Source organism: Carcharodon carcharias, chromosome 18 (genome assembly GCF_017639515.1).
Source record: "Carcharodon carcharias isolate sCarCar2 chromosome 18, sCarCar2.pri, whole genome shotgun sequence".
Classification (NCBI taxonomy): Eukaryota; Metazoa; Chordata; class Chondrichthyes; order Lamniformes; family Lamnidae; genus Carcharodon; species Carcharodon carcharias.
In genome coordinates this window covers 592,706-602,902 of record NC_054484.1, presented here as the reverse complement: position 1 = coordinate 602,902, position 10,197 = coordinate 592,706, and the positions used below count along the sequence as shown (strand labels likewise).

The following is a 10,197-nucleotide window of genomic DNA, read 5'->3' as shown; positions in this document are numbered from 1 at the left end:
TGACGTCTCCCCTGGGGCGTAACCCGCCCAGTGACGTCTCCCCTGGGGTGTAACCCGCCCAGTGACGTCTCCCCTGGGGTGTAACCCGCCCAGTGACGTCTCCCCTGGGGTGTAACCCGCCCAGTGACGTCTCCCCTGGGGTGTAACCCGCCCAGTGACGTCTCCCCTGGGGTGCAACCCGCCCAGTGATGTCTCCCCTGGAGTGTAACCCGCCCAGTGATATCTACCCTGGAGCGTAACCCGCCCAGCGATATCTACCCTGGAGCGTAACCCGCCCAGCGATATCTACCCTGGAGCGTAACCCGCCCAGTGACGTCTCCCCTGGGGCGTAACCCGCCCAGTGACGTCTCCCCTGGGGCGTAACCCGCCCAGTGATATCTACCCTGGGGCGTAACCCACCCAGTGACATCTACCCTGGGGTGTAACCCGCCCAGTGATATCTACCCTGGAGTGTAACCCGCCCAGTGACGTCTCCTCTGGAGTGTAACCCGCCCAGTGACATCTCCCCTGGGGCGTAACCCGCCCAGTGATATCGACCCTGGAGTACAACCTGTCTGTCCAGTGATGTCTACCCTGGGGTGTAACCCGCCCAGTGATGTCTCCCCTGGAGTGTAACCCGCCCAGTGACATCTACCCTGGGGCGTAACCCGCCCAGTGACGTCTCCCCTGGAGTGTAACCCGCCCAGTGATATCGATCCTGGGGTGTAACCCGCCCAGTGATGTCTCCCCAGGTGTGTAACCCGCCCAGTGACATCTACCCTGGGGTGTAACCCGCCCAGTGACGTCTCCCCTGGAGTGTAACCCGCCCAGTGATGTCTCCCCTGGAGTGTAACCCACCCAGTGATGTCTACCCTGGGGTGTAACCCGCCCAGTGACGTCTACCCTGGAATAAAAGGCCCAGTGCGATATTTTCTAGAACAACTTGGTCAATGCAATTCAGAACAATATCTGCTTGGGTAATGCGTCCAAGCAGTAAGTACTAGAATATCTCATCTAGTGTGAGATAACTGTCAGGATAACCTGTCCAATACCTGCTTAAATAACTTGGACAATGTATTATGTTAAAATCTTCAGCCCAGCGACTTACAATTTGAGAATAACCTGCTCAATCTAATGCAAGGTAGAATATATAACTCTGCTATCAAGCAGCAGTTTTGTTCACTAGTAGCATTCTATTTAAGTCAGGAAAGACAATCGAGGCTCATGGTCTATTCCAACACCAATACAATACAACATGATTCCATTACAGTACCGAGCTAGCGCTGCAGTGCTGAATATGTTAGTAAACCCGTTCCCAGCTCCCTGTTCAGCTAACTGTTCTATTACCACAATTGTGGAAAGAATGGACTTTTTCCTTAGTCAACATTCCTTCTTCATTCCATTTATATTTGTGACATCTTGTTTTGCCCAAAATGCTAGGTTTATCTGATAATTCTTTCCAAAAAATGAATTGCCTCTTCAGAAATTTTGGACCTGAGAAAAGTAGATTCATTAACTTTCTCTCCAACATTCACATTCTGCCTCGCAGTTACAGTGTGGAATTTGTTTGAGTCACAGGTAGAATTCTACACATCTCCCACATGCTGCGCTGAACTTTATAATAAACCCCCCAACCTGGGGCAGTTTCCACTGGAAATACACTGACACACAGATGGTTAAACACTTCCATCTGAGGCACAAAGTCATACTAAAGGGTTGAAGAATGTTTTTTTTATTTTTAAAACATTTAATATTCTAATTTGAGCCTGGAGGTCTCATGGAGATTGCCAAAGGTTGCAGAGCTTGTGAGACTCATTATAATAGCATCCGCCCACCCCCTGTACATCTGAGCATTGAGCTGTCTGCCCTTCATTAGGTGTTCATCAGTACACTCCCACTATATGTGTGATATTGGCACGGAATGTCTTTCTCTTCACACTGATACACTTCTGTAATGTGAATCAGTTACTAAACTCCAAAGTGACTCTACTGAAGCAGAGAACCATTCTCTCCTCATGCAGCCTTGCCCCACTTCACTTCAATGCCACTCTGACTCAAATTTCCATGACAACTGCAAGGCTATAAAGGAAGCAGAATAATTTATTACAGCTATTCGGTGTGTTCCCCTGCACCTACCCTCTCAATTCAGAGAGTAAGCAGCCTCTAACTCTCAGTCTCTGTCAGAATCCCCCTACCAATACTCAGCAGGAGATGATTTTCACAGTCACAGGCTCGGTCCCATTGCAATCAGTCAATCACCCTGGATGACTCTGAATATCACAAAGTGCAAACACTAACACTTCATCAATAGGAGGGATTCTACAGCTGGGGGGAAAAGTCAGTGCTTCAGGAAGTGGGGGGGGGGGGTGAGAGGTGTGAGTGGCTGGGGAATGAATCTGATTCATTTCAAAAAATTACAGTCCCATCCAAATATTAATATTATAATTAGGAAATAACAGAAAAAGCACATGAATGAGTTACAAGGCCATAGTCATCAGTTTCACCGTGCACATTCTAAAACTCCTTAAGGAAAGTTTGGTTACTTGGTGCCAGCCAAACTATGAGAAGTCTCAGCTTTGATCTTAGAGACCATTCTGTTCTTGGACACAAAATGCTCACCTTACAGCACAAGCTCCTTCACTCACTGTCCTAGGTTGGTCCCTTGTGTCCGTTACCAGGTTTTTGCTGTCGTTCTGTAAGCCACTAACAAGCAGAAATCGAAAATCAAGTTGTCTACCAGATCCCACAGAAATCCAAGTCAACCCTCCCACCAAAAATAAATATATTTAAATTAAACCGGAGCCATATTAATACCTCTCATGTCAGAAATAAACAAATCACTTTCTAAATAATCTTCATAAATTGATTGTCTTCATAAATACAAGATACAAGGCACTGTCCAAGCAGCGGGTTCAAAACTTTTGAGGTTTAAAGAGTAAACAGTCCTGAGATTGGGAGATGGTCCACAGATGCTGCAGACTGTAGTCTAGGCAGAGGAATTCACAGCACTGTCTCCAGTCTTGTGCAAACATGCTTCTTCAGTAACATCAGACACAACACCAACTGTTCAAACTTTAGATGTGACATTGAGAATGGATGTCAATGCTCCTTCAACCTGCAGCAGGGAAAACAAACCAAAACCATCACTTATTAAAGAGTGCCAGAGTTTCTCACCTGGCCATAAATCCAATTTAACACCCCACCACTAACGCCCCAACCCTCCACTGCAACCAATCCCATCCTAGAATGAGCTGAGCTGAACTAACTCAAGCCCAAACTCTTCCAGCAACATCCCTGAGGAATCAGGAAAATCCAATTACAGAAGCTGAAGCTCCAGCAGCTGGAAAAACAGCTGCTAAAGGAGCCCACATCCACCTCATTAAAAGAAAAGGGATAGATAAAAAAAATACCCAGAATATTATTTCAAAGTAGATGAAGTTCGAGACTAAATTACAACACAATCATCTCTTGATGTTGACAGTGCGAAGCAGAACCTTGAGAGCTCAGCAGCACCACCAGCAGGAGGTAACGGTACTGCAGGCTATTGAAATGAAACACACACAACATGGAACACCAGCTTATATTAATATAGCGTCTTTAACATAATAAAACTTCCCAAGGTGCTTCACGGGAACATTATAAAACAAAACATGACAATGAATCACATCAGGTGATATTACCTTGGAAGACCAAAGGCTTGGTCAAAGAGGAATGTTTAAAGAAATGTCTTAAAGGAGAGAAGCAAGTCGAAGGGAGGGAATTCCAGGGTTTAGGGTTCAGGCAACAATGGTGTAGCAATGAAATTGGAGATGTGTAAGAGGCCAGAATGAGAGGAGCGGAGATATCTCAGAGGGCTGTGGGCCTGAAGGAAATTACAGATACAGGATCGCAGAAGGAAGAGGAGAAGGCGGCCATTTAGTCCACCAAGCTTGCTCTGCCCATCCAAACAGAGCATGGTCCAACCATCTACCTCTTATGCCATTTTCCCCACTATCGCCAGATCCATTGGTATCCAGAAATCTATGATTTCTGTCTTGAACATGTCAATAACTGAGCCTCCACAGCTCTCTGGGGGAGAGAATTCCAAAGATTAACCACCCTGAGTGAAGAAATTCCTCTTCATCTCAGTCTTAAATGGCCTGCCCCTTATCCTGAGATTACGTCCCCTGGTTTCAGACTCATCAGCCAGGGCAAACATCCTTCCTCCAAGAACTCTGCTGCGCCCTGTAAGAATTTAGTAAGTTTCAATGAGATCACCTCTTATTCTTCTAAACTCTCGAGAATATAGGCCCAACTTCCTTGATCTCTCCTCATAAAACTAACCCGCCATCCCAGGGATTAATCGGGGTGAACTTTCGTTGCACTCTCTCTATGGCAAATGTATCCCTCCTACAGTAAAGAGACCAAAACTGTACATAATACTCCAGGCGTGGTGTGCCATGAAAATATAATTTTCAGAATATTGTGATTTATTGTAAAGGTAGGTTAATAGTGGGGCTTGGGTTAGTTTCTCTGTGTGAATACATGTGCTAGGTGGATTTAATTGAATTAGAGACAGCTAGTCTGGAGCTTTTGAGTTGTCAAAAAAAGAAGCCAAGTTTGAAATGCTAAATGTGTAAACATGGCTGAAGTTTTAGAGGGTGAGAGGAACAGTTGCGCTTTTAGGTAAACTAGACTTGTAAATTTCAAAGAGAATGTAAGGTGTTACACCCAGCCAACACAGGCTCAGCCAAACAGTGTGTTTCTTTTTCCCAAAGGTTATTGATAACATGAGGACTATGAAAGATTTATTTTATGGAAAAAGTAAAGTGGCAAAGACATATTGGGAAAATAGATTTTCCATTAAAAAAGGGAGAAACCTGTATAAAGGAGATGAAGTTATGTGCAAGGGGAGAGTTTTCTAAGATCTAACAAGCGGGAAAAGCCTCCAGCTTGAATGTTATCAAGTCGCTGTCTACAGGAACCGAAGCTAAGAAAACTCCTCGGCCCAACCATCTTCAGCTGCTTCATCAATGACCTTCCTTCCATCATAAGGTCAGAAGTGGGGATGTTCGCTGATGATTGCACAATGTTCAGCACCATTCGTGACTCCTCAGATACTGAAGCAGTCCATGTCCAAATGCAGCAAGACCTGGACAATATCCAGGCTTGGGCTGACAAGTGGCAAGTAGCATTCACACCACACAAGTGTCAGACAATGACCATCTCCAACAAGAGAGAATCTAACCATTGACCCTTGATGTTCAATGGCATTACCATCACAGAATCCCCCACTATCAACATCCTGGGAGTTACCATTGACCAGAAACTGAACAGGACCAGCCATATAAATACTGTGGCTACAAGAGCAGGTCAGAGGCTAGGAATCGTGTGACGAGTAACTCACCTCCTGATTCCCTAAAGACTGTCCACTGTGTCCAAGGCACAAGTCAGGAATGTGATGGAATACTCCCCACTTGCCTGGATGAGTGCAGTTCCCACAACACTGAAGAAGCTGGACACTGTCCAGAACAAAGCAGTCCGCTTAATTGGCACCACATCCACAAACATTCACTCTCTCCACCACTGATGCACAATAGCAGCATGTGTACCATCTACAAGATGCACTGCAGGAATTCACCAAGGCTCCTTAGACAGCACCTCCCAAACCCACGACCACTACCATCTAGAAGGACAAGAACAGCAGATAGATGGGAACACCACCATCTGGAAGTTCTCCTCCAAGTCACTCACCATCCTGACTTGGAAATATATCGGCCGTTCCTTTACTGTCGCTGGGTCAAAATCCTGGAACTCCCTCCCTAACAGCACTGTGGGTGTACCTACACCACATGGACTGCAGCGGCTCAAGAAGGCAGCTCACCACCACCTTCTCAAGAGAAACTAGAGATGAGCAATAAATGCTGCCCCAGCCAGTGAAGCCCACATCCCGTGAATCAATAAAAAAAACTTACTGTGAATATCCTTGCCCAATGTATTGTGCGCTTTGCCTGGGTCTGTTGAAATCTATCTTGCTTTATTGTTGCCTTAATGGAAGTGTAACTGGGAGTTAGATTAATTAGGAGACCCAGGAGCTATTGTAGTAGCAATTTGTAGACCTATGTAAGTGCTTAAAATCTTTTCTACTATTAATAAACGTTTAATTTAGTTTTGTACAAAACCTCTAAGACTTAGTGGACTTATTACTACTGAATTTAAGGCACACATCTCGAAATAAAAATACAAGTTGCAAAACAGTTGTGGCAGCTGTTCCAAGTTTCCCTCTGGGATTTGAGCCGCTCAGCATTTACCATCCGCTGTGTCATACAGGTCTCATCAAGGCTTTGTACAATTGCAGCAAGACATCTTTACTCCTGGACTCAAATCCCCTTGTGATGAAGGCCAACAAAGTATTTACCTTCCTAATTGCTTGTTACACCTGCCTGTAACTTTTAGTGACTCATGAACAAGGACACCCAGATCCTTTTGGACATCAACACTTCCCAACCCCTCATCATTTAAGAAATACTCTGCCTGTTTTTTCCTACTGAAGTGGATAACTTCACACTTAGTTACATTATATTCTATCTGTCATGTTCTTGCCCACTCACTTAGTCTGTCTAATACACCTTGAAGCCTCCTTGCATCCTTCTCACAACTTACATTCTCACCTAGTTTTGTGTCATCAGCAAATTTGAAAATATTACAATTGTTCCCTACATCCAAACCATGATTTTAGATTCTGGCAGCAGTGGCCCAGCACTGATCCTTGTGGTACCTCACTAGTAACAGCCTGCCATCCTGAGAATGGCCCATTTATTCATACCCTAGTTTTCTGTCTGTTAATCAATTCTCAGTCTAGTCCAGTATATTACCCCAATCCCATGTGCTCTAATTTTGTTTACTAACCTCCTGTGTGGGACCTAATCAAAAGCCTTTTGAAAATCCAGATACACCACATCCACTGGTTCTCCTTTATCTAAACCACAAGTAACATTCACAAAAGACTCCACCAGGTTTGTCAAACATGGTTTCCCTTTCATAAATCCATGTTGAGAAGGGCAGTTAGGAGTTAATGGAATTGGCTGAAGGCTGACATCTGTGACGCTGGGGACCTCCAGAGGAGGCCGAGATCGATCATCCACTCGGCACTTCTGGCTGAAGACTGTTCCAAATGCTTCAGCCTTATCTGTTGCACTGATGTGCTGGGCTCCTCCATCATTGAGGATGGGGATATTTGTGGAGCCTCCTCCTCCACTGAGTTGTTTAATTGTCCACCACCATTCACGACTGGAAGTGGCAGGACTGCAGAGCTTAGATCTGATCCGTTGGTTGTGGGATCACTTCGATCTATCGCATGCTGTTTACGCTGTTTGGCACACAAGTAGTCCTGAATTGTAGCTACACCAGGTTGACAGGGCTGAATGGTTCCTTCAGTGCTTCAGTATTCTAGTAGCTTGTCTGTTAATGTAGCAAATGCTGTGATAATTGAGTGCATACTCTAGTTGTGATTAAGAACAGCGATATTAATTGGGAAAAGGTTAGGGCACAGATGCAAGAACCAGTTTCCACCCGTATGTGGGGGGAACAATGTGAAAGTAGTCTGCACGTATACTGTGTTCTGTGAATAAGCTGATGTTGAAGGCAGACTGGATCCAGCTTTATCCTTTGCCAGATGGACGTTCAGCACATGACAGCGTCCATTACACGAGTTCTGCTACAATTGTTCTACTCTAGAATGACAGGGAAATTCTAACCCAGAAGGTGTTGATGTTCATCGTCCACACGAGCTGTAATTCTGATCCCACACGGCTCTTCTATTCCCACAATCCTTCAATCTGCCTTTTCTTTCTACTTCTACCTGACCTATACTTCATTCTTGGAAAATCTGTCAGAAAATGAGAGGAGTCTGGGAAAGGCAGATGTTACTCACTTTCAACAGGGAAATTACAACATGGTGAGGCTGATATTCATTGTGGGTAAAGTTACTCTTTATTAAAAACAAGATCATAAAGCACCTGGATAGAAATAAAATCCTAACAAACAGGCAACATGGGCTTATGAAGGGGGGCCCTTTCCAATCGAACTGCCTGGTGGATTTTGAGGGAGTGCCAGGAGATTAATAGGGGTAAGACAGTGAGTGTGTGATGTACCTAGGGTTCAGTGAGGTCTTTGATACAGTCTCCCTGAGAAAACTGGAGCTCAAAATGAAGGAATGGGGATGGATGGACATATTTAACAATGGATATGTAACTGGTTAACTGATAAAACCCAGAGTGTTGTGGAACAGGGATTGGCATTATCCTGGGAGAATGTTACCCTCGGGGTCTCCAAGGGGGTCCCTTTTGCAGCATCTTTTGTTTAACATCTGCATAAATGAGCTGGAGGTGGAGTCACAACCAGACTGGAGAAATGATGCATCTGACTGAAAGCCAATGAAAAGGATAAAGTGTAAAGCTGAACAGAATTCACCACAGGAAGGTGGGCTACTGGGCGGTGAGGCTGGGGGGGGGGGGTGGGGGGGGAGCCAGTGAGGCCGGGGGCGGGGAGGACGGGGGGAGGGGAGGACGGGGGGAGGGGGGAGGGGAGGACGGGGGGGAGGGGGAGGGGAGGACGGGGGAGGGGAGGACGGGGGGAGGGGAGGACGGGGGGAGGGGAGGACGGGGGAGGGGGAGGGGAGGACGGGGGGAGGGGAGGACGGGGGGAGGGGAGGACGGGGGGGAGGGGAGGACGGGGGGAGGGGAGGACGGGGGAGGGGGAGGGGAGGACGGGGAGGGGGGAGGGGAGGACGGGGAGGGGGGAGGGGAGGACGGGGAGGGGGGAGGATGGGGGAGGGGGAGGGGAGGACGGGGGAGGGGGGAGGGGAGGACGGGGGGAGGGGGGAGGGGAGGAGGGGGGAGGGGAGGACGGGGGGAGGGGGGAGGGGAGGACGGGGGAGGGGAGGACGGGGGAGGATGGGGAGGGGGGAGGGGGGGACGGGGAGGGGGGAGGACGGGGGAGGGGGAGGGGAGGACGGGGGGAGGGGGGGAGGGGAGGACGGGGAGGGGGGAGTGGAGGACGGGGAGGGGGGAGGGGAGGACGGGGGAGGGGGGGGAGGGGGGAGGGGGGGACGGGGGAGGGGAGGCTGCGGGCGGTGAGGCTGGGGTCTCCCTGTTGGTGGGATTTTAGTGAGGCTGCGTCTGCAATCCTGTGAGCAGTTTTGGTCTCCACATTTATGGAAGGATATACTGGCAGTGAAAATGGAGTTGCAGCCTAAGATCAGCTGCCATCAGATTAAGTGTTGGAGTGAGCTGGATGGGCTGTGTGCTCTGCTCCTGCTCCTAATTCTCACATTCCTGTGCAATAGGGTCTCCCTGACGCAGCGATGGGAAGTCGTGTGAAGATGAACTGAGAAACCTGGCCTTCCTCATGTACCTGCCCCAAGATTCTCTCATCTGCTTCCCACACCATATCCTCCATTCCCATAAGGAATAGACAGAGTACAGCCAATGTGTGATCTTCAGGGGTAACTGTAGCAGTTTGGACATTCTCACTGAGTTTCCTGCTTCAGTATCAGAAATGCTGTTACTTACTCAGTCTGATCTGTCTTTGGCCCCTTACTATGAAGCTCTCTCAGTACAAGACGTATCAGCAACTGAAATAAAAACAGTAAAACTTCAATTAGGAAAATTGCTATAAGTCTAATGAAGATAAGTTCAAACCCCAGAAGACACTTAGTATTGGGTAATAAAACCTATCATTTTGCAGCAGATTACTACTTAGGGTCTCAGTTTTTCACATTTCTGAAGTTACTTTTTATAGAATTGTTACATGGTTTTCAGAGTCACTCTCAACAGCAAAACAATGTTTGACCATTGGGAATACTAGAAGCTGGGCAGCAGATTCTACATCAGACTTAGGGAAGGAAATCTGCTGTTCTTATCTGGTCTGGCCTGCAGATTACTCCAGATTTACAGCAATATGGTTGACTCTTAAATGCCTCCTGAACAAGGGCAATTAGGGATGGGTAATAAATGCTGGCCCAGCCAGAGACACCCACATCCCAATAATGAATAATAAAAAAAAAACACACATTCTTGGAGCAGCAATTTGTTTATTCTCAAATATTGGCAAGATGCCATTTATTACTCATCCCTAATTGCCCCTTGAGAAGGTGGTGGTGAGCTGCCTTCTTGAATCGCTGCAGCCCATGTGGTGTAGGTACACCCACAGTGCTGTTAGGGAGGGAGTTCCAGGATT

At 47.0% G+C, this 10,197-nt stretch overlaps 1 protein-coding gene across 6 annotated transcripts in view; it reads right to left on the bottom strand.

Annotated features, from left to right (window-relative positions):
• Window positions 1-2,407: 2,407 nt before the first annotated feature.
• Window positions 2,408-10,197, bottom strand: part of slc37a1 (solute carrier family 37 member 1) — a 117,374-nt gene continuing 109,584 nt past the window's right edge. For all 6 annotated transcript variants that reach the window (XR_005945898.1, XM_041211968.1, XM_041211973.1 and 3 more), the window contains 2 exons: window positions 9,531-9,592; window positions 2,408-3,094 (listed from right to left, as the gene is read on the bottom strand). Coding sequence is in view for 5 of the 6 variants with exons in the window: in XM_041211968.1 (XP_041067902.1) it covers window positions 3,079-3,094; window positions 9,531-9,592 (78 nt within the window). In the remaining variant the exon portion in view is untranslated. The remainder of the gene's footprint in view (window positions 3,095-9,530; window positions 9,593-10,197) is intronic.